At 43.8% G+C, this 25,493-nt stretch overlaps 1 protein-coding gene across 6 annotated transcripts in view; it reads left to right on the top strand.

Moving 5' to 3' along the window:
• Positions 1-25,493, top strand: part of LOC140206146 (rab GTPase-activating protein 1-like) — a 568,372-nt gene that overhangs the window by 143,093 nt on the left and 399,786 nt on the right. For all 6 annotated transcript variants that reach the window (XM_072274372.1, XM_072274373.1, XM_072274374.1 and 3 more), the window contains one exon: positions 5,587-5,752. In XM_072274372.1, the coding sequence (XP_072130473.1) occupies positions 5,587-5,752 (166 nt within the window). The remainder of the gene's footprint in view (positions 1-5,586; positions 5,753-25,493) is intronic.

The raw sequence follows: 25,493 nt of genomic DNA, 5'->3' as shown, positions 1-25,493 counted from the left end.
GCCTTCTGACTTTCTGAATAAGCCTACTGTGTGGAACCTTGTCAAATGCCTTACTAAAATCCATGTAGATCACATCCATCACATCTACTGCACTACCCTCATCTATATGCCTGGTCACCTCCTCAAAGAACTCTTATCAGGCTCGTTAGACACGATCTGCCCTTCACAAAGCCATGCTGACTGTCCCTGATCAGACCATGATTCTCTAAATGCTGACATGCTATATGTAGTGTATGTTTTTGAATTTCCATTTTGTAAACTTTGTATTACATGCTGGGGTACACAACTTGAGAGTCAAAAGTATACTCTTAGGGATTTTTAAGTCTCTTGTTCAGAATGCTCTTTGTGCCTACTGAAAGCTATAATCTGTTGTGCACTTGGCTTTTATACAGGGCTTGAAGGTGTTTGTGAGAGAAAGAGAGACCACATGCAGGGAAACAGAGTGAAGCAGAGCCTGAATCTGGGGAAAGCAGAGATACTGCTCAAACTACTCTAAGACTGGGGGTGTAGAACTCTAGCAAATTTCTATAGATGTACAGTGAAGAGCATTTCTACTGGTTGCATCACCTTTTGGTATGGAGGGGCACAGGATCAGAAAAAGCTGCTGAGGGTTGTAAACTCAGCCAGCTCCATCATGAGCCCTAATCTTTCCAGTATTGAGGGCATTCTCAAAATGCAATGCCTCAAAAAGATAGCATCTATCATTAAGGACCCCACCACCTAGGGCATGCCATCCTTGAAGGGAAAAGATGAAATGTGAGGGCAAACTAGCCAATAATATAAAGCAGGATACCAAAAGTTTTTTCAGTTGTATGAAGAGTAAAAGGGAAGTGAGAATTGATATTGGACCACTTGAAAATGATGCTGTTGAGGTAGTAATGGGAGACAAATAAATGGCAGATGAACTTAATGGGTACTTTGCATCTGTCTTCTCTGTGGAGTACACTAGCAGTGTACCAGAGGTTTGTGAGTATCAGGAAGCAGAAGTGAGCGCAATTGCTATTACAAAGGAAAAAGTGCTAGGCAAACTCAAAGGTTTTAAGGTGGATAAATCACCTGGACCAGATGAACTACATCCCAGCGTCCTGAGAAAGGTTGCTGAGGAGATTACGGATGCAGTGTCATGATTTTTCAAGATTCACTTGATTCTGGCATGGTCTTGAAGGGCTGGAAGATAGCAAATGTCACTCCACTCTTTAACAAGGAAAGAAGGTAAAAGAAAGGAAATTATAAGCCAGTTAGCCTAACCCGAGTGGGTGAGAAAGTTTTGGAGTCTATTATGAAGGATGGGTTTCAGGGTACTTGGAGACTAATGATAAAATAAGTCAAAGTCAGCATAGTTTCTGTAAAGGGAAATCTAGCCTGACAAATGTGTTAGGGTTCTTCAAGGAAGTAACAGGCAGGATGGACAAAGGAGAGGCAGTGGATGTCACTTACTTGGAGTTTCAGAAGGCTTATGATAAGGTGCCACACATGAAGCTGCTTAACAAGTTAAAATCTTATGGCTTTACAGGGAATAAAAGGGGTCTTTTCTGGTTGGCTGCCAGTGAATAGTGGTGTTCCTCAGGGGTTAGTATTGGGACTGTTACTTTTCACATTGTCAGTGATTTCGATAATGGAATTGATGGCTTTGTGGCAACATTTGCAGATGATATGGAGATAAGTGGAGGGGTAGATAGTGTTGAGGAAGCAATGTGATTACAGCAGAACTTAGACAAATTGAAAGAATGGGCAAAAAAGTGGTAGATGGAATACAGTTGACGTTTGGGGCCGAAATCCTTTGGCGGGAATAGAGAAAAAAAGTCCTCCGCCTGGCGGAACTTGTCCTCGCTCTCAGTAATTTCTCCTTTGGCTCCTCCTGTTTCCTTCAAACAAAAGGTGTATCCATGAGCACTCGCATGGGTCCCAGCTATGCCTGCTATGTGGAACAGACATGTTCCAAACCTATACTGGTGACTGTCCTGCACTTTTCCTACACTACATCGATGACTGCATTGGTGCTGCTTACTTCATCCACTTTGCCTCCAACTTCCACCCTACCCTCAAATTTGCCTGGTCCTTTTCCGACCCAGCCTTTCTCAATCTCCCTGTCTCTATCTCTGGAGACATGTCTATTATAATCCCAAGGACTCTAACAGCTACCTGGACTATACTTCTTCCCATCCTGTTACTTGTAAAAATGGCATCCCCTTCTCTCAATTCCTCCACCTTTGCCACATCTGCTCTCAGGATGAAGCTTCTCATTCTAGAACGAAGGAGATGTTCTCCTTTTTCAAAGAAAGGGGCTTCCCTTCCTCCATCATCAACTCTGCTCTCAACCGCATCTCATCACTGTCGTGATGAAGCCACACTTGGGTTTGGTGAGCAACACCTTGTATTCCATTTGGGTAGCCTCCAACCTGATGGCATGAACATTAATTTCTTGAACTTCCAGTAATGTCCCCCCAACCCCCCCCCCTCACCACTTCCCATCCTCTTTTCCCTTTCTCACTTTATCCTCTTGCCCGCCCATCACCTTCCTCTGATGCTCCTCCCCCCTTTTCTTTCTTCCATGGTCTTCTGTCTCTTTCAACAATTTACTTCCCAGCTCTTAACTTCATCCCTTCCCCTTCAGGTTTCACCTATCACCTTGTGCTCCTCTTTCCCCTCCCCCAGCTTTTAAATCTACACTTCATCTTTTTTTCTCCGGTCCTGCTGAAGGCTTCGGCCCGAAATGTCAACTGTACTCTTTTCCTAGATGCTGCCTGGCCCACTGAGCTCCTCCAGTATTTTGTGTGTGTTACTCGGATTTCCAGTATCTGCAGGTATTCTCTTGTTTGAGATGGAATAAGGCTTGTCCATCGTTATCGATGAAGACCTCGACACCATTAGTACTTTTTACGAGGTCGAGTTGCTAGCTCGACACTCAACCTGGCACGGATGGAAACAGTGCCTGGGAGCGGCTCAACTAGATTCAAACTCGGGAACCTTCGCTCCCGGAGTCCGGCACTGATGTCACTGCGCCACCATCCGGCTATTTTGGTGTTGAGACTAGCGCTTGATTTGGATTTAAGTGAGGGAGAGTTGCGCAGCATCAGCCTCACTCTCTCTTCCCAATTCCCATCTGGGTCCAGTGGCAAGACAAGAGTTGAGACGGCTGGAGATGGGACTAGGTGCAGTGGATGACCAGGACATCTTCTGTGTCTTGTCCTGCTCTACACGTTCCACAACGCTTGCAGAGACCGCCTTCTTGACCGTTGGACCTTCCGTTGGTCTCGTCTGCTCAATCCGCCGGAGTCTGTCTTCACATGCTGGGATAGGCAACTCCCTATCTCACCGAGTGTTTGAAACCCATCGGCTACCCTCATCTGGTTTAGCCGGCATGTCGAAGCCATTGCCTGGGGTGTGGCTGCTGTCGCTGCATGCAAACAGCTACAGGGAACCACAGGTGAGAGCTGAGTTCCAGGTGGGGACCAAAGGTGGACAAACCGCCCTGAGAAGGACGTGACATGTTCCCCCACCAGAGGTTTTACCCCTCCCTGATGCCCCATACACTCCTTTGAGATGAAGTACAATGTTGGGAAATGTATGATAACGCATTTTGGTAAAAGGAACAATAGTGCAGACTTGACTATTAACTAAATGGGGATAAGGCTCAAACATCAGAGGTGCAGAGGGACTTAGGAGTCCTTGTGCAAGACTTCCAGAATTTACAGGTTGAGTCTGAAGGCTAATGCAATGTTGGCATTTATTTCAAGCGGAATAGAATATAAAAGCAAGGAAATAATGTTGAGTCTTTACAAGACACTAGTCAGGTCTCACTTGAAGTATTGTCAACAGTTTTGGGCCCCATTTCTCAAGAAAGGATGTGTTGTCATTGGAGGGAGTCCAGAGGAGGTTCAAGGGATGATTCCAGGAATGAAGGGGTTAACACATGAGGAGGGTTTGGCAGATTTGGGCCTGTACTCACTGGAGTTTAGAAGAATGTGCGGGGATCTCATCTCACTGAATGTTGGAAGGACCAGATAGTGTGGATATGGAGTAGATGTTTCCTGTGGTGGGGGTATTCCAGAATGAGAGGGCACAGCCTCAAAATTGAATCTTTTAGAACAGAGGTAAGGAGGAATTTTTTTTAGCCAGAGAGTAGTGATTCTGTGGAATGCTCTGTCACAGACTGCAGTGGAGGCTAAGTCCGTGGGTATATTTAAAGTGGAGGTTGATTGTTTCCTGATCGGTCAGGGATTTCAAGGATATGGTGAGAAGCTAGGTGTATGGGGTTGAGTGGGATTTAGGATCAGCCATGATAGAATGGCAGAGCTGACTTGATGGGCTGAATGGCCTAATTCTGCTCCTATGTCTTATGGTCTTGTGGTATCATTGCTGAGGAAGTGCAGGAGCCTGAAGACACACTCAGCTTTTGAGGAACAGCTTCTTCCCTCCACCATCGGATTTCTAAATGGTCCATGAACCGTTCTAAATGGTCTCACTGCTTTTTGCTCTCTTTTTGCACCACAGTACTTACTTTTTATTTATATTTCTCATTGTTGCTCAAGTATTTTGATGTATGGCACTATACTGATGCTGGAAAACAACATATTTCAACATATTTCACAATATGCAAGCATTTCTTTGTAATTCTTTTTGTGATTTTGGAGCCCTTGTTTCCACTCTGAATCACCCCACACTCATTAATTTTCAGTGCATGGATGATACTGGAATGTAGGAGGTGGACTTTCCATGGAGCATTGGAGGTTGTGATGTGACCTTAAAGAGTTTTATAAAATCATGAAGGGTATAGATAAGGTAGATGATTAGTCTTTTTTCCAGGGTAGGGGTACATAAAACTTAGGTCAAAAGTTTAGTGTGCAAAACCTATTAGGAAAAATTTAAAGTGGACCTGAGAGGCGAGTTTTTCACGTGACTGTGGTGGATATATGGAAGTGATAAAGGTGGATAGAATTCCAACATTTAAAAAAATTACTTGGACAGGTGCTGTACGTAGATAAGAAAGGTTTAAAGAGATGCAGACAAATAGGGCTAGCTCAGTTAGGAAACTTGGTTGGCATTTTTGAGTTGAGCCAAAAGGCCTGTTTCAGTGACATTTGTTTGTACACATGGGGAGATTGAACTCCAAGTCTTTGACTCTTTCAGTGAAGGGTGTGAGAAGTTGAGCCTTGGCCTTGTATGAAGTAACTGGAACACAAATGTCTCCCACTAACCTGCTCCAGTTTTTCAGTCTGACTCCCTTTCCCACCCCTGGCAGTGAGTGTCCATGACTGGACCTGGCAAGCATGGGTTACCTGGGAGCCATTTCTAAAACACTGATTAGAAAATTCAGCTGGAAGACAGCAACCAAATTATGAACAACACAGTGCCACTGAAAGATCATCATACCCTGGTTTAGTGATCTCGTTATTGTGATCTGATGAATTCTGTTTATCGATCTATGCATAGAATGTTGGCAGGTTACACTGGGTATTTAATAAACTCAGAGCTATGTAGTATGCCAAATAATCATGATTATTGTACAGTTTCAGTGGCTGACCATTTTCATAGCCTCAGAAGAAAACTGCTGTGCTCAAATAGCTTGTTATTTCTCCGTTGCAGTCAGAAGGCAGAAACCATGGCAGTAGTGTTGACACAATGTATGAAGTGGTGTCACTGCAGAAACAATCCGAGAGGGGTAGAACTGCATCTACAACTGGCTTCATGCTGTATCTTGGGAGACAAACCAGTGTGACCCTTTCACCCCAGGATGATGAGGAAGAAAAAGGTACGTAAAGACATATTTTTGTTCTTAAGTAGAGCTTTGAGTCTACTTGTGAGAAATAGAGGCTTGGAAATAAGGACCGCCCAAGCCTAATACTGAATGAAAAGTATTTAATTTGGATGTTATTGTTACTTTAAGACCTCACCCTTCTATACCTTGCCTACTAAATGCCCATTAAACATAGTATTTGCATCTGATTCCCACTTCCTATAGCAACGCATTCGAGTTATCAATCATTCTCTGTGTGAGAAAACAACTACTCTTCAGGCTTCCTTTAAAACTCTCCCTTTTAAACATATGCCCTCTTGTTTTTGATGCCCTTACTATGGAGAAAGATATTCTGACTGGGTACCGTATCTGTGCCTCTTAGAATCTTCTGTATTAGTATCAGGTCTTCACTTAACCTCCTTTGCTCAAAAGAAAACAAGTTTGGACTACCCAGTCTATCCCTTTAGCCAAGGTCCTGCAATCCAGCCATCATGGTGAATCTCCCAACACAATAATATTCTTCATATAGAACTGTTTGTTTGATTTCTCTGGGCTTGGAGTTTAGACGAATGAGGGATTATCTCATTGAAACCTACCGAATATTGAAAGGCTTAAATGGAGCGGACTTGCAGAGGATATTTCCAGTAGTGGGAGAGTCCAGGATAAAAGTGTACAGCCTCAAGGACATCCCTCTAGACAGAGATGTAGTGGAATTTCTTTGATCAGGGGATGGAGAATTTGTGAAATGAATTGCCACAGATGACTGTGTAGGTCAAGTTATATTGGATATATTTAAAATAGAAGTTCATAGGTTCTTAATAAAGGTGTTAAAGGTTATAGGGAGAAGACAAGAAAATGGGGTTGAGAGGGACAATAAATCAGCCATGACTGAATGGCGAAGTAAACTGGTTGAACTGAATGGCTTAATTCTGCTTCTGTGTCTTGTGGTCATAAAAGCTGATTATTGATTGATTATCGCAGTGTTGTTTGTAAGAGATTGCTGTAGAAATTGGCTGCTGCATTTCTCATACTACAACACTGAACACATATCAAATACGATGTAATAGAGTAACAGAAAATATTCAAAGCAATTTTATTATCGAAGTACATATATGTCATAAATGAATGAGATTCATTTTCCCGTGGGCATACTCAATAAATCAATAGAATAATAACATAGAACATAGAATAGTACAGCACAGTACAGGCCCTTTGGCTCACAATGTTGTGCCGACCCTCAAACCCTGCCTCCCATATAAGCCCCCACCTTAGATTCCTCCATATACCTGTCTAGTAGTCTCTTAAACTTCACTAGTGTATCTGCCTCCACCACTGACTCAGGCAGTGCATTCCACGCACCAACCACTCTCTGAGTAAAAAACCTTCCTCTAATATCCCCCTTGAACTTCCCACCCCTTACCTTAAAGCCATGTCCTCTTGTATTGAGCAGTGGTGACCTGGGGAAGAGGCGCTGGCTATCCACTCTATCTATTCCTCTTATTATCTTGTACACCTCTATCATGTCTCCTCTCATCCTCCTTCTCTCCAAAGAGTAAAGCCCTAGCTCCCTTAATCTCTGATCATAATGCATACTTTCTAAACCAGGCAGCATCCTGGTAAATCTCCTCTGTACCCTTTCCAATGCTTCCACATCCTTCCTATAGTGAGGTGACCAGAACTGGACACAGTACTCCAAGTGTGGCCTAACCAGAGTTTTATAGAGCTGCATCATTACATCGCGACTCTTAAACTCTATCCCTCGACTTATGAAATCTAACACCCCATAAGCTTTCTTAACTACCCTATCCACCTGTGAGGCAACTTTCAGGGATCTGTGGACATGTACCCCGAGATCCCTCTGCTCCTCCACACTACCAAGTATCCTGCCATTTACTTTGTACTCTGCCTTGGAGTTTGTCCTTCCAAAGTGTACCATCTCACACTTCTCCGGGTTGAATTCCATCTGCCACTTCTCAGCCCACTTCTGCATCCTATCAATGTCTCTCTGCAATCTTTGACAATCCTCTACACTATCTACAACACCACCAACCTTTGTGTCGTCTGCAAACTTGCCAACCCACCCTTCTACCCCGACATCCAGGTCGTTAATAAAAATCACGAAAAGTAGATGTCCCAGAACAGATCCTTGTGGGACACCACTAGTCACAATCCTCCAATCTGAATGTACTCCCTGCACCACCACCCTCTGCCTTCTGCAGGCAAGCCAATTCTGAATCCACCTGGCCAAACTTCCCTGGATCCCATGCCTGCTAACTTTCTGAATAAGCCTACCGTGTGGAACCTTGTCAAATGCCTTACTAAAATCCATATAGATCACATCCACTGCACTACTCTGATCTATATGCCTGGTCACCTCCTCAAAGAACTCTATCAGGTTGTTAGACACGATCTGCCCTTCACAAAGCCATGCTGACTATCCCTGATCAGACCATGATTCTCTAAATGCCTATAGATCCTATCACTAAGAATCTTTTCCAACAGCTTTCCCACCACAGACGTAAGGCTCACTGGTCTATAATTACCCGGACTATCCCTACTACCTTTTTTGAACAAGGGAACAACATTTGCCTCCCTCCAATCCTCCGGGACCATTCCCGTGGACAACCAGGACATAAAGATCCTAGCCAGAGGCTCAGCAATCACTTCTCTCGCCTCATGGAGCAGCCTGGGGAATATTCCGTCAGGCCCCGGGGACTTATCTGTCCTAATGTATTTTAACAACTCCAACACCTCCTCTCCCTTAATATCAGCATGCTCCAGAACATCAACCTCACTCATATCCTGAAATCCTGCTTTGGGTTTGATTCGAAGAAGGAGTCTGAGAGTCTGAGTGGGAGTGCCGAGAAAGATATTTTTGAAATTTTCGCTATTTTTTCTTCTCCAACGGCATTCTGAGAGGCGGGACTGCGCAGGCGTGTGACGTCGGGCTGTGCAGCGCGGCAGATTTAAAAGGAACAGAGCCTCATAGAGCGGGCAGCGTAGTTTGCGGGCTGTGGAGTGAGCCGGGAGCAGAGTGAAGGCTTAAGGGCTTCGGCTCAACGGGCTTAGGAGGAAACGGGCGAGGCGAGGGAGGTTTGGCATTCATTTTCTGTTGTTATTTGAGGAGAGGGGCAGTATGAGTGTGAGGGCAGTTTGCTGTTCTCGGTGTCGGATGTGGGAGGCCCTGGAGTCTCCAAGCCTCCTGGATGTCTACATCTGCGCCAAGTGCATCGAGATGCAGCTCCTAAGGGACCGCGTTACGGAACTGGAGCTGCAGCTCGGTGACCTTCGTCTAGTCAGGGAGAGTGAGGAGTTGATAGAGAGGAGTTGCAGGCAGGTGGTCACGCCGGGGCCACGGGAGGCAGACAAGTGAGTCACGGTTAGGAGGGGGAAGGGGAAGAGTCAGGTAGTAGGGAGTACCCCGGTGGCTGTACCCCTTAACAATAGGTACTCCTGTTTGAGTACTGTTGAGGGGGACAGCTTACCCAGGGGAAGCGACAGTGGCCGTGCCTCCGGCACAGAGTCTGGCCCTGTAGCTCAGAAGGGTAGGGCAAGGAAGAAGAGGGCAGGAGGGCAGTTGTGATAGGGGACTCGATAGTAAGGGGGTCAGATAGGCGATTCTGTGGACGCAGTCCAGAGACCCGGATGGTAGTCTACCTCCCTGGTGCCAGGGTCCGGGATATTTCTGATCGTGTCCAAGATATCCTGAAGTGGGAGGGTGAGGAGCCAGAGGTCGTGGTACATATAGGTACCAATGACATAGGTAGGAAAAGGGATGAGGTCCTGAAAGGAGAATATAGGGAGCTAGGAAGGGAGTTGAGAAAAAGGACCGCAAAGGTAGTAATCTCAGGATTACTGCCTGTGCCACGCGACAGTGAGAGTAGGAATGCGATGAGGTGGAGGGTAAATGCGTGGCTGAGGGATTGGAGCAGGGGGCAGGGATTCAAGTGTTTCGATCATTGGGACCTCTTTTGGCGCAGGCGTGACCTGTACAAAAAGGACGGGTTACACTTGAATCCTAGGGGGACCAATATCCTGGCAGGGAGATTAGCGAGGGCTACTGAGGTGACTTTAAACTAGAATGGTTGGGGGGTGGGAATCAAATTAAAGAGGCTTGCATGAGGAGGTTAGTTCACAACAGGGGGATGGGAACCAGTGCAGAGAGACAGTGGGGTGTAAAGTGAGGATAGAAGCAAAAAGTACTAAGGAGAAGAGTAAAAGTGGCAGGCCGACAAATCCAGGGCAAGCATTAAAAAGGGCCACTTTTCAACATAATTGTATAAGGGCTAAGAGAGTTGTAAAAGAGCGCCTGAAGGCTTTGTGTGTCAATGCAAGGAGCATTCGTAATAAGGTGGATGAATTGAAAGTGCAGATTGTTATTAATGATTATGATATAGTTGGGATCACAGAGACATGGCTCCAGGGTGACCAAGGATGGGAGCTCAACGTTCAGGGATATTCAATATTCAGGAGGGATAGACATGAAGGAAGGGGAGGTGAGGTGGCGTTGCTGGTTAAAGAAGAGATTAACGCAATAGAAAGGAAGGACATAAACCGGGAAGATGTGGAATCGATATGGGTAGAGCTGCGTAACACTAAGGGGCAGAAGACGCTGGTGGGAGTTGTGTACAGGCCACCTAACAGTAGTAGTGGGGTCGAAGATGGTATTAAACAGGAAATTAGAAATGTGTGCAATAAAGGAACAGCAGTTATAATGGGTGACTTCAATCTACATATAGATTGGGTGAACCAAATTGGTAAAGGTGCTGAGGAGGAGGATTTCTTGGAATGTATGCGGGATGGTTTTTTGAACCAACATGTCGAGGAACCAACTAGAGAGCAGGCTATTCTGGACTGGGTTTTGAGCAATGAGGAAGGGTTAAATTAGCAATCTTGTCATGAGAGGCCCCTTGGGTAAGAGTGACCATAATATGGTGGAATTCTTCATTAAGATGGAGAGTGACATAGTTAATTCAGAAACAAAGGTTCTGAACTTAAAGAGGGGTAACTTTGAAGGTATGAGATGTGAATTAGCTAAGATAGACTGGCAAATGACACTGAAAGGATTGACGGTGGATATGCAATGGCAAGCATTTAAAGGTTGCATGGATGAACTACAACAATTGTTCATCCCAGTTTGGCAAAAGAATAAATCAAGGAAGGTAGTGCACCCGTGACTGACAAGAGAAATTAGGGATAGTATCAATTCCAAAGAAGAAGCATACAAATTAGCCAGAGAAAGTGGCTCACCTGAGGACTGGGAGAAATTCAGAGTTCGGCAGAGGAGGACAAAGGGCTTAATTAGGAAAGGGAAAAAAGATTATGAGAGAAAACTGGCAGGGAACATAAAAACTGACTGTAAAAGCTTTTATAGGTATGTAAAAAGGAAAAGACTGGTAAAGACAAATGTAGGTCCCCTACAGACAGAAACAGGTGAATTGATTATGCGGAGCAAGGACATGGCAGACCAAATGAATAATTACTTTGGTTCTGTCTTCACTAAGGAGGACATAAATAATCTTCTAGAAATAGTAGGGGACAGGGGGTCCAGTGAGATGGAGGAACTGAGCGAAATACTTGTTAATAGGGAAGTGGTGTTAGGTAAATTAAAGGGATTGAAGGCAGATAAATCCCCAGGGCCAGATGGTCTGCATCCTAGAGTGCTTAAGGAAGTAGCCCAAGAAATAGTGGATGCATTAGTGATAATTTTTCAAAACTCATTAGATTCTGGACTAGTTCCTGAGGATTGGAGGGTGGCTAATGTAACCCCACTTTTTAAAAAAGGAGGAAGAGAGAAACCGGGGAATTATAGACCAGTTAGCCTAACGTCGGTGGTGGGGAAACTGCTGGAGTCAGTTATCAAAGATGTGATAACAGCACATTTGGAAAGCGGTGAAATCATCGGACAAAGTCAACATGGATTTGTGAAAGGAAAATCATGTCTGACGAATCTCATTGAATTTTTTGAGGATGTAACTAGTAGAGTGGATAGGGGAGAACCAGTGGATGTGGTATATTTGGATTTTCAAAAGGCTTTTGACAGGGTCCCACACAGGAGATTAGTGTGCAAACTTAAAACACATGGTATTGGGGGTAAGGTATAGATGTAGATGGAGAATTGGTTAGCAGACAGGAAACAAAGAGTGGGAATAAACGGGACCTTTTCAGAATGGCAGGCGGTGACTAGTAGGGTACCGCAAGGCTCAGTGCTGGGACCCCAGTTGTTTACAATATATATTAGTGACTTGGATGAGGGAATTAAATGCAGCATCTCCAAGTTTGCGGATGACACGAAGCTGGGTGGCAGTGTTAGCTGTGAGGAGGATGCTAGGAGGATGCAGAGTGACTTGGATAGGTTGGGTGAGTGGGCAAATTCATGGCAGATGCAATTTAATATGGATAAATGTGAAGTTATCCACTTTGGTGGCAAAAATAGGAAAACAGATTATTATCTGAATGGTGGCCGATTAGGAAAAGGGGAGGTGCAACGAGACCTGGGTGTCATTATACACCAGTCATTGAAAGTGGGCATGCAGGTACAGCAGGCGGTGAAAAAGGCGAATGGTATGCTGGCTTTTATAGCGAGAGAATTCGAGTACAGGAGCAGGGAGGTACTACTGCAGTTGTACAAGGCCTTGGTGAGACCACACCTGGAGTATTGTGTGCAGTTTTGGTCCCCTAATCTGAGGAAAGGCATCCTTGCCATAGAGGGAGTACAAAGAAGGTTCACCAGATTGATTCCTGGGATGGCAGGACTTTCATATGAAGAAAGACTGGATGAACTGGGTTTGTACTCGTTGGAATTTAGAAGATTGAGGGGGGATCTGATTGAAACGTATAAAATCCTAAAGGGATTGGACAGGCTAGATGCAGGAAGATTGTTCCCGATGTTGGGGAAGTCGAGACCGAGGGGTCACAGTTTGAGGATAAAGGGGAAGCCTTTTAGGACCGAGATTAGGAAAAACTTCTTCACTCAGAGAGTGGTGAATCTGTGGAATTCTCTGCCACAGGAAGCAGTTGAGGCCAGTACATTGGCTATATTTAAGAGGGAGTTAGATATGGCCCTTGTGGCTACGGGGATCAGGGGGTATGGGGGGAAGGCTGGGGCGGGGTTCTGAGTTGGATGATCAGCCATGATCATAATAAATGGCAGTGCAGGCTCGAAGGGCCAAATGGCCTACTCCTGCACCTATTTTCTATCTTTCTATGTTTCTATATTGTCCTCACCATCATCAAGTTCCCTCTCATTGGTGAATTCCGAAGAGAAGTATTCATTGAAGACCTCGCTCACTTCCACAGCCTCCAGGCACATCTTCCCACCTCTATCTCTAATCGGTCCTACCTTCACTCCTGTCATCCTTTTTTTCTTCACATAATTGAAGAATGCCTTGGAGTTTTCCTTTACCCTACTCGCCAAGGCCTTCTCATGCCCCCTTCTTGCTCTTCTCAGCCCCTTCTTAAGCTCCTTTCTTGCTTCCCTATATTCCTGAATAGACCCAGCTGATCCTTGCTTCCTAAACCTCATGTATGCTGCCTTCTTCCTCCTGACTAGATTTTCCACCTCACTTGTCACCCATGGTTCCTTCACCCTACCATTCTTTATCTTCCTCACCGTGACAAATTTATCCCTTACATCCCGCAAGAAATCTCTAAACATCGACCACATGTCCATAGTACATTTCTCTGCAAAAACATCATCCCAATTCACACCCGCAAGTTCTAGCCTTATAGCCTCATAATTTGCCTTTCCCCAATTAAAAATTTTCCTGTCCTCTTTGATTCTATTCTTTTCCATGGTAATTATAAAGGCCAGGGAGCGGTGGTCACTGTCTCCCAGATGCTCACCCACTGAGAGATCTGTGACCTCACCCGGTTCATTACCTAGTACTAGATCTAGTATGGCATTCCCCCTGGTCGGCCAGTCCACATACTGTGACAGGAATCCATCCTGGACACACTTAACAAATTCTGCCCCATCTGAACCCTTGGAACTAATCAGGTGCCAATCAATATTGGGGAAGTTAAAGTCACCCATGATAACAACCCTGTTGTTTTTGCACCTTTCCAAAATCTGCCTCCCAATCTGCTCCTCTGTATCTCTGCTGCTACCAGGGGGCCTATAGAATACCCCCAGTAGAGTAACTGCTCCCTTCCTGTTCCTGACTTCCACCCATATTGACTCAAAAGAGGATCCTGCTACATTACCCACCCTTTCTGTAGCTGTAGTAGTACCCCTGACCAGTAATGCCACCCCTCCTCCCCTTTTTCCATCCTCTCTATCCCTTTTAAAGCACTGAAATCCAGGAATATTGAGAATCCATTCCTGCCCTGGTGCCAGCCAAGTCTCTGTAATGGCCACTACATCATAATTCCATGTATGTATCCAAGCTCTCAGTTCATCACCTTTGTTCCTGATGCTTCTTGCATTGAGGTACACACATTTCAGCCCTTCTACCTTACTGTCTTTACACCATTTATTCTGCTTCTCTTTCCTCAAAGCCTCTCTGTATGTTAGATCTGGCTTTACTCCATGCACTTCTTTCACTGCTCTATCGCTCTGGGTCCCATCCCCCTCGCAAATTAGTTTAAACCCTCTCGAACCATGCTAGCAAACCTACCTGCAAGGATATTGCTCCCCCTCGAGTTCAGGTGCAACTCATCCAATCTGTACAGGTCCCACCTTCCCCAGAAGAGATCCCAATGATCTAAAAATCTAAAACCCTGCTCTCTGCACCAGCTCCTCAGCCACGCATTCAACTGCCATCTCCTCCAATTCTTACCATCTCTGTCACGTAGCACTGGCAGCAATCCTGAGAACGTCACCCTTGAGGTCCTATTCTTCAACCTTCTGCCTAATTCCTGAAACTCACACTTCAGGACCTCATCCCTCTTCCTGCCTATGTCGTTGGTCCCAACATGTATCACGACTTCTGGTTGCTTTCCCTCTCGTACCAGGATGTCGTGCACCCGGTCAGAAACATCCCGGACCCTGGCACCCGGGAGGCAACAAACCATGCGGGTGTCCTTCTCACGTCTACAAAATCTCCTGTCTGCTCCCCTGACTATAGAGTCTCCAATGATGACAGCTCTCCTCTTTTCTGTCCCACCCTTCTGCACCACAGGGTCAGACTCAGTGCTGGAGGCCCTGCCACCGTGACTCACACCTGTTCGGTCATCCCCGCCAACAGTATCCAGGACGGTAAACTTATTATTCAGGGGAATGGCTACAGGGGTGCTCTGCACTACCTATCTGCTCACCTTCGCTTTCCCCCCTCTGACTGTCACCCAACGACCTGCGTCCGACAGCCTAGGTGTGACTACCTCCCTGTAGCTCTCATTTATGACTGCCTCATTCTCCCTTATGAGTCGAAGGTCATCCAGCTGCTGCTCCAGATTCCTTACACGGTCTTCCAGATCGCCCAGCCGTATGCACTTCTGGCAGATGTGATTCTGCGGGACAGGGGCATTCCCCCAAGACTGCCACATCTCACATGAGAGGCACATCACCGTCTCAGGGGACATAGTAAAAACTAACTGCGAGCTAGCTTGTCCTCCGCCTCTTCTTGTCGAAGCCTCTCGAGTCAAAGCCTCAAAGCTCCACTCCTTCACTGGCCCACTCATGCTCTGGCCGCTTTCCACTGGCCAGGTGTAATAACCATAACAAAATCCATGAAATGCCACACCAACTTGGGTTCAGTCAGTGTACGAACAACAACAAGCTGCAAATAAAAAAGAAAGAAAGAATAATAAATAAATAAACAATAAATATCGAGAACCTGAGGTGAAGAGTCTGCAAGAGTGAATCCGTAGGTTGTGGGAACATTTCAATGAAGGGGCAAGTGAAGTTGAGTGAAGTTATCCCCTTTGGTTCAAGAGCCTGATGGTTGAGGGGTAATAACTGTTCCTGAACTTGATGGTGTGAGTCCTGAGTCTCCTGTACCACCTTCCTGATGGCAGCAGTGAGAAGAGAGCATCTGTGGTTTGTAAATGATTACCTAAAAACACAATGAAAATTCTAAAAACCTCTATTTTCAGTCTGAAACTTTAACCCTTTCCACAGGTGCTGTCTGACCTGAAATTTCCAATGATTTTGTTTTTATTTCAAAATTTTGTTCATTTCTTGAAGTGCTACCTACTGCTATGCCCCTGATATCTCTTTTTAATGAATTGTTAATATATTTTAATTGAGGGAGAATATTCAGCTACTCTCTATATTTTACATCATAATGTTTTCTGTCAATAATTGGAACATATATTTGCAGTCAGTAATTTTTCCCTTTTTACCGGAATACAAAGACTTTAATATTCTTTTACTAACATTTTGTTTAGTCCCTAGACGCACTGCTACTTTAGATATACTTACTTTCTTTAATTACTTTTATACCTAGAGTTGAACTACTTTTCCTGTGCATATTCAATGCAAATAATTAGTGACTTATTAAAATACTTTTCCTTCCATGCCTTTATATCTTTAAATGAAAATCTGATAAGAGTCCCAAATGTTACCTGTTTCTATTTCCACTGCTGCCTGGCCAGTGTTTCCAGCATTTTCCATGTCGTTTCTAGTTTACCTTGGGTCCTGGTGTGGGGTTTGGACTTGAAGCGTTGGTAAGTCCATTCCCTCTCACAGTTGCTGCTCACCCTGCTGAATTCCTTCAGCAGATTGTTGCTCCAGGTTCCAGCATCTGCAGTCTTGGCCTCTGCAGTTATTATTTTGTTCTTGTTTGAGTGATCCTCTATTTAAGTTTCCACAAGTTGTGGTGTGAATTTGTTATTGAACGACTGAAGAGTAAAATTGGTCTAAAATATTTCAATACCATTGTCTCCAATGCAGCAATTGCTTGATGTACATCACTAGTTACCCTAACACAACAGGTTTGAAGCACAGAAATGAGCTATCTGTACTAGTTCTGAATGATTAGTTAGCTGAATGTCATAGTCATAGTCATACTTTATTGATCCCAGGGGAAATTGGTTTTCGTTACAGTTGCACAATAAATAATAAATAGTAATAGAACCATAAATAGTTAAATAGTAATATGTAAATTATGCCAGTAAATTATGAAATAAATCCAGGACCAGCCTATTGGCTCAGGGTGTCTGACCCTCTAAGGGAGGAGTTGTAAAGTTTGATGGCCACAGGCAGGAATGACTTCCTATGACGCTCTATGTTGCATCTCAGTGGAATGAGTCTCTGGCTGAATGTACTCCTGTGCCCCCCCAGTACATTATGTAGTGGATGGGAGACATTGACCAAGGTGAGAGTCCAGTTCCATCCCGCAACATCACTGGCCTTATGAATGAGTTTGTTGATTCTGTTGGTGTCTGCTACCCTCAGCCTGCTGCCCCAGCACACAACAGCAAACATGATAGCACTGGTCACCACAGACTCGTAGAACATCCTCAGCATCGTCCGGCAGGTGTTAAAGGACCTCAGTCTCCTTAGGAAATAGAGACGGCTCTGACCCTTCTTGTAGACAGCCTTAGTGTTCTTTGACCAGTCCAGTTTATTGTCAATTCGTATCCCCAGGTATTTGTAATCATCCACCATGCCCACACTGACCCCCTGGATGGAAACGGGTCACCGGTACCTTAGCTCTCCTCAGGTCTACCACCAGTCTCCTTCGAATGAAGTTAGTTTGCAATGTACATTTGACAGTATAATTAATATATCACGTGGTTAGACTTTGAAGATTATATGATGTACATTCACTAATTGTGACACAGGTGTAACTAGAAAATTGTCCATTTTCATTCCCCCCATGCTGCAGTTATTCAGTGCCATGTTGAATTATTATTAATTTGTTCCCTGTCAGCAGATGCTGCTTGTCATTCAATGATAGAATCATACAACACATAAGCAGGCCCTTTGGCTCATTGTGTCCAAAAACATGTCTGTAAGAATGTTCTTCTATACTTGATCTATACTTGGTCTTTGCAAATGCAATTCAAGTGACTTTCCCCTGCCTCCATTCTCTCAGGAAATGTTTCCGAGATGTAAACCACCTCTGAGTGAAAAGGTAAATTGTTGTCATATGTATTGAAGAACAGTGAAAATCTTTGCTTTGCATTCCATCTACAGTGATCATTTCATCACATCAGTGCATTGAGGTAGTACAAGGGGAAGGCAATAACAGAATGCAGATTGAAGTGTTACAGTTACAAAGAAACTAAAGTGCAGGCAGACAAGAAATGCACCGGCCAAAATGAAGTAGATTGTAAGGACAAGAGTCCATTTTACCATACTAGGAGACCATTCAAAAGTGTTATAACAGTGGGGTGGAACTATTGAACTTGCATTTTGAGATGGGCTCTTGACCTCACAATTGCTTCCTCTGATTCTCTCCTAAACCCTTGTCATAGATCTGTTCTCTCCAGGTACACTGTGGGGAAAACTTTCTCTTCTCTTACTCCTGTAATTTTGTATACCTCTCTCAGCACCCCTCCCCTCCTACCACACTGTTCCACTCCAAGGAAAACAAACCCAGTCTCTCCAGTCTCTGATTACTGAAAATAAATCATATTCTTCTTATAGTGTGTAGAACTGCACAGCTGTGGCCTAATTATAAGACCATAAGACAAAAGAGCAGAAGTCGGCCATTCGGCCCATCGAGTCTGCTCCACCATTTTATCATGAGCTGATCCATTCTCCCATTTAGTCCCACTCCCCCGCCTTCTCACCATAACCTTTGATGCCCTGGCTACTCAGATGCCTATCAATCTCTACCTTAATACACCCAATGACTTGGCCTCCACTGCTGCCCGTGGCAACAAATTCCATAGATTCACTACCCTCTGACTAAAAAAATTCCTTCGCATTTCTGTTCTGAATGGGCGCCCTTCAGTCCTTAGGTCATGCCCTCTTGTACTGGACTCCCCCATCATGGGAAACAACTTTGCCGCATCCACTCTGTCCATGCCTTTCAACATTCGAAATGTTTCTATGAGGTCTCCCCTCATTCTTCTAAACTCCAAGGAATACAGTCCAAGAGCGGACAAACATTCCTCATATGTTAACCCTCTCATCCCGGAATCACTCTAGTGAATTTTCTCTGTACCCTCTCCAACGTCAGCACATCCTTTCTTAAATAAGGAGACCAAAACTGCCCACAGTACTCCAAGTGAGGTCTCACCAGCGTCTTATAGAGCCTCAACATCACATCCCTGCTCCTATACTCTATTCCTCTAGAAATGAATGCCAACATTGCATTCGCCTTCTTCACTACTGACTCAACCTGGAGGTTAACTTTAAGGGTATCCTGTACGAGGACTCCCAAGTCCCGTTGCATCTCTGAACTTTGAATTCTTTCCCCATTTAAATAATAGTCTGCCTGTTTACTTTTTCTGCCAAAGTGCATAACCATACACTTTCCAACATTGTACTTCATTTGCCACTTCTCTGCCCATTCTTCCAATCTATCCAAGTCTCTCTGCAGACTCTCAGTTTCCTCAGCACTACCGGCCCCTCCACCTATCTTCGTATCATCAGCAAACTTAGCCGCAAAGCCACCTATTCCATAATCCAAATCGTTGATGTACAATGTAAAAAGAAGTGGCCCCAACACGGACCCCTGTGGAACACCACTAGTAACCGGCAGCCAACCAATAATTATACAATTATTATTGCATAAAGGTGTAGCATAACCTTCCTCCTCTTATATTCTGTCTGCTGGCTAATGAACACAAGTATCCTGTGCCACCTTCATATTATCTACCTGTTTCTACCTTTGTTCATACTTGTTTCTCAATGTTTTAACAGAATTTTTGCCCAGGTCAGTGTAAGCTATTACTTAGTATAAGTCCACCTCCTGTGATGTTCAGCTTGATCATCGGTTTTTAAACCCCATAACCACTTTTACAATAATAACTCCCAGATACCCCCTATTTTGCCCAAAATTATCAACATAGACAAAATGAAACTGAACGCTTTACCTGAAGTTTTCTTAAGTTAATGCTACCAAGGGATGTAGAACCAGGATCAAAGGTTTACCTGCTCAATGATAAAACACTCCCTCCTCCTATCCTTCCTCTACCTGAAAAAATCAGGTTGGTAGAAGAGGGAAGAAGTACTGTCATTTAACAATGGACAGTAACAAATCAAAACAAGTAGTAACAATGGCACCAAAGAATCTTTGCATCAGAGCTGTAGCAACTTGTGTTCAATCCTACTGCTTCGTGGAATTTGATTTATCTTCATATGATTGTGGGTTTCCCCCAATTTTTCTGGTTTCAGAATTGTATGACACAGAATCAGCTCTTTTCACACCATGTCCACACCCACACAATGTAGGCTACTATGTCTTGGCAATCCAAGTGCTCTGGCTTCCTCCCAAATCCCAAGGATGTGGAAGTTGTGGGTTAGTTAGCTGCCATAAATCACCCCTAATGTATTGTGGTAGAGTATGGGGATGGGAGTTTGGCTGGGAGTGTGGTGGTGATTGGAATGTGGGGAGGAAAGATTGCAGGAAAAGTCACTGAGGAATAAGATTGTTCTGTGAACTAGAATTGACACCAAGTTCAAATTGCTTTCTATGCCCTAAGAAAATTGTGAAATGTATTAATTAATGTTCGAGGGTCACGTAGTCTTGCACACTAATAACTGGGATGAGACCACTGGATCTATCATTTAGGTTCCTTAGCAAAAGAAATTGCAATGAAACTTCCAACCAATTGTTTGGGCAACATGTGGTGCAGCAGACAGTGCTGCTGCTTGGCAGCTCCAGCAATACTGGTTCACTCCTAACCTCCAGTGCTGTCTGTGTGCAGTTTGTACATTATCCCTGCGGCTGCCCCAGCTTCTCTGATTTCCTCTCTCATTCAAAGATGTGCTAGTGGTAAACAAATTGTGTATTGCCTTTAATGTAGGTGGGTGTTTGAGTCTGGCGGGGGGGATGGGCAGGGAGAAGAGAATAGGTCATAGGGAAGTGTGAGGGAATTGGATTGATCGGATTCCTACGAATTCCTAAGAATAGATTAAACAGCCTATCCTGTTTTATAAGAAAATGGGAAATAGTTTTTAGCTGCATTCTCAAACAGGAGAATGTTTTAATTTATAGTATTCACCCCCTGCCAATGGGCTACCTGTTTTTATGGATGTGAAGGCACGGGAGAGGCTAGAGGAAGTGAAATGAGGTAGCTGGTATTGGTTTATTGTCATGTGTACTGAAATACAGTTAAAACAGTTTGTATGCCATACATGTAGAAAAAAGAGAAACAAAATGCAAAATATAGTGTTGCAGCAAGAGAGAAAGCACAGTGCCAGTAAACAGAATATGCAAAGGCCATGATGAACTAAATTGGCAGATTAAAAGTTATCAAGTCTGATAACAGCAGGTCTGGAGATCAGTTGTTCTTGGTAAATGGAAGATTACTAGTCCTCTAAGTAGATTTAAGAGAACATTGTTAGTAATTCTGATGCTTACAATTTGTCCCTTCCCCTTGAATAAATGTGTGGTGCAGCACAGGCAGTGATGGTATGAGCAATCCTGATTTGTAACCGCACACCTCTCTTTCTCCCAAGTCTCTGACTGAATGGGGGCAAGAAGAGAAACTTCCAAATGTTTAATTTAAATGATGCACCCACCTTTCTAAAGCGGTGTTTTAGGGGTTTGATGACCCCATTTTCTTGTGAAGTTTGCTAGAAACTAAACTCTTTGAGACTGAATGGCACCGTTTTGAACCAATACTTAATTTAAGTTGCTGTCACTCGTATTCCCTAGACCAAAGAAACCTTGTAGCTGAAGGACAGCTAGGGGAGCATATCCATGCTGTAGCTTTATTGCACCTTTGAAGGAGCAGAGGGAACAAGCCCCTTAAAATCAATTGTAAACTGCCTAATATCTCAAATGGTGTCTTTCAGCAACACAACATGCCTCTCTCCTTCAATTTCTCACAGAACGTCACAGCCATTTTGTCCCTTACTGTGCCCATGCCTCTACATTATTCATCAGACTGATGGTGGTGGAAAACAGAATTAAAAATCACCCAGAATGTTGTCTCCAGTGAGCAGGAAATAAGTGAAAGTAAAAAAATTAAGGAAATGAAAAAGAGAAATAGAAATGGGTGTATAAAAAGGATTACTAATGATGGTACGATGACATTGCAGATAGGAGCTACAGATAAATGTGTATTGAATAGTTCTGCATCATTAATCAGGCATATTTAATCAGAGGGAAGCTGGCTGTTAATATATCATAGGAAATTAAAATTTGATAGCTTTGAATAGTATGAATGAAATTGGGCCAAAGTATTGCAGCAAAGTATTGATTTGGCAGCTGAAATTAAAGCTGCTTGGAAGAATGGGGTTAATTAAAACAGTTTGTTTCATGATTTCATTGAGTTTCCAAGTCACTCATGAATTGGTTTAAAAAATGGTAAATGGTTTCTTATTAAGTGTTGGATTCAAACACAAGCACGTCACCTATAAATTTTCTGACAATGCAAGAAACATAGGCAGGCATATTGCCCTTTACTTGGGGAAAGAAGAATCTGCTTTTCAGACCTAGTTAGATATGGAACTCATGCAATTGCTGTATTGGTATTCTCTTAAGAGAATGACTTAATCATGGGCTCCCTGATTCACATGTAGCCATGAATTGTCTGCCAAAAACACACTCTCAGTTGTTCATTATCCAAATGCAGAATATTACAGATGCTAGAATTTAAAAAAATATATAATGACAGATCAGAAGCAGGGTTCTCGCCCAGTTTGGTGACCTTGCATTGGAAGAAGTTAGAGAAGAAAACAGGTAAAGCAAGCAATGAGATGAGACAAGTGGGAAGTGAATAATGAAGGTAGAAGGCAGGAGATGTTATGTGACAGAAGCGATGGCAGTGTCAGGTGAAAGCAAGCAACTGCAGCAGCTCGCAGAAAGGGGGCTGTGGCTCAGATCAGAATCAGAATCAGGTTTATTATCACCAGCATGTGTTGTGAAATTTGTTAACTTAGCAGCAGCAGTTCAATGCAATACATAATACAGAAGAAAAAAATAAAATAATAACGATAATAAATAAGTAAATCAATGACAATATACTTATATTGAATAGGTTAAAAGCTGTGCAAAAAAACAGAAATAATACATACTAAAAAAGTGAGGTAGTGTTCAAGGGTTTAGAAATTGGATGGCAGAGGCGAAGAAGCCGTTCCTGTATCACTGAGTGTGTGCCTTCAGGCTTCTGTATCTCCTACCTGATGGTAGCAGTGAGAAAAGGGCATGCCCTGGGTGCTGGAGGTCCTTAATAATGGACACTGCCTTTCTGAGACACCGCTCCTTGAAGATATCATGGGTACTCTGTAGGCTAGTACCCAAGATGGAGCTGACTAAACTTACAACCCTCTGCAGCTTCTTCTGGTCCTGTACAGTAGGCCCCCCTGGTATCTGGTACAGACAATGATGCAGCCTGCCAGAATGCTGTCCATGGTTCACCTGTAACTGTATGCTGAATTGGCTGATGTTCGATCTAGTGGGCTATAACGTACTAAGTCAAAAACTGGGCTGTTGTTCTCACAAATGTGTGCAGTGGTCAAAGAGGCATAGAAAACCACAGAACAGAAATAGGCCCTTTGGCCCATCTAGTCCATACCAAAATATTATTCTGACTAGTCCCATTGACCTGTACCGGGACGAAAACCTTCCATACCCCTCCTATCCAAATTTCTCTAAAGTGTTGAAGTTGAACTCCCATTCACCACTTTGCTGGCAGCTCATTTCACACTCTCTTCACCCGCTGAGTGAAGAGGTTCAAAATAAAATGTATTATCAAAGTACATGTATATCACCATATACAACCCTGAGGTTCATTTTCTTGCAGATGTACACAATAAATCCAATATTCATAATAGAATCAATGAAAGACCACACCAACAGCTGGTGTGCAAAAGACAACAAACTGTGCAAATACAAAGGAAATGATAATTAAAAAATAAGCAATAAATATTGAAAACATGACATGAAGAGTCCTTGAAAATGAGTCCATAGGATGGGGGAACAGTTCAGTGATGGGGCAAAAGGAATTGAGTGAAGTTATTCCCTTTTGGTTCAATAGCCTGATAGTTGAGGAGCAATAACTGTTCCTGAACCAGTGGTGTGAGTCTCTTGTACCTTCTTCCTGATTGCAGCAGCGAGAAGAGAAGATGATCTGGGTAGTGGGGGTCCCTGATGGTTGGTGCTGTTTTTTATGTGACATTTTCGTGTAGATGTCTTCAATGCTAGGGAGGGTTTTACCCATGATGGCCTGGGCTGTATCCACTACTTTTTGTAGGATTTTCTGTTCAAGGGTGTTGGTGTTTCCGTACAAGGCTGTGATACAGCCAGCCAATATACTTTCCACCATGCATCTATAGAAGCTTGTCAGAGTTTTAGATGTCATGCAGAATCTTCACAAGCTCTTAAGGAAGTAGAGGCACTGTCATGCTTTCTTTGTAATTGCACTTACATGCTGGGCCCAGGACAGGTCTTCTGAAATGATAACACCTCTGACACCCCCCCCCCAGTGAAGACTGGCTCGCGGACCTCTGATTTCCTCCTCCTGAAGTTAATAATCAGCTCTTTAGTCTTGCAGACATTGAGTGAGAGGTTGTTGTTCTGGCACCACTCAGTCAGATTTTCAGGCTCCCTCCTATATTCTGATTTGTCACTATCTTTAATTCAACTTATGACAGTAGCGTCATCAGCAAACTTGAATATGAATTTGGTGCTGTGCTTGGCCTCATAGTCATAAGTACAAAGTGAGTAAAGCCTTGTGGTCTATCTGTGCTGATGGAGATTGTGGAGGAGATATTGTGCTAATCTGAAATGACTGGGGTTTGCAAGTGAGGAAATCGAGGATCCAATTGCACAAGGCAGTATTAAAGCCAAGGTCTTGAAGCTTATTGATTAGTTTTGGAGGGGTGATAGTATTGAATGTTGAGTTGTAGTTGATAAAGAGCAAACTGATGTATGCACCTTTGCTGACCAGATGTTCTAGGGTTGAGTAAAGAGCCATTTAAATGGCATCTGCTTTGGACCTGTTGTGCTGGTAAGCAAACTGGAACAGATCCAAGTTTCTTCTCAGTCAGGAGTTAATATATTTCATCACCACTCTCTCAAAGCACTTCATCAGTATGGATGTAAGTGCTACTAGATGATAGTCATTGAGTTAGGTTACCAGATTCTGCTTGGGTACCGGTATATTGAAGCCTGTTTGAAGCAGATGGTACCTCAGTCTTCCGAAGCGAGAGGCACAAGATCTCAGAGAACACTCGAGCCAGTGGATCAGTACAGATCTTTAGTACTTTGCCAGGTACTCTACCTGGGCTAGGTGCTTTCTGTGGGTTCACCCTCCTGAAGAGTACTATCATTTTGGCCTCAGAGATTGAAATCACAGGATCATTGGGAGCTGTAGGAATTTGTGATGGTTCCTCTATGTTTTTACGATCAAAGCAAACATAGAAGGAATTGAGCTCATCTGGATGCCAAGCCCTGTTGTCACCTGCCCTGCCATAGCTGTTGAACATCCTTCATTGATTCAAGTTTAGTCTGGAATTGCCCATGAGATGGCTTTCTGGAGGTCATATCTCTTATAGCTTTCTTGGTTGCCAAACTTGAATGCCTCTGATCTGGCCTTCAGCAGATTGTGGATCTCATGGTTCATTCAGGGCTTCTGGTTCGGGAAGACTGAATGATTTTGTGGGGAAATGCTCATCTATGACTGTTCCACCTCATGTTCCCCTTAAATATTTCACCTTTCACCCTTAACCCATGACTTCTGGTTCTAG

This window comes from Mobula birostris, chromosome 12 (genome assembly GCF_030028105.1).
Source record: "Mobula birostris isolate sMobBir1 chromosome 12, sMobBir1.hap1, whole genome shotgun sequence".
Taxonomy (NCBI): domain Eukaryota; kingdom Metazoa; phylum Chordata; class Chondrichthyes; order Myliobatiformes; family Myliobatidae; genus Mobula; species Mobula birostris.
The sequence above is the reverse complement of the archived record's forward strand: the minus strand, read 5'-3'. Positions and strand labels throughout refer to the sequence as shown.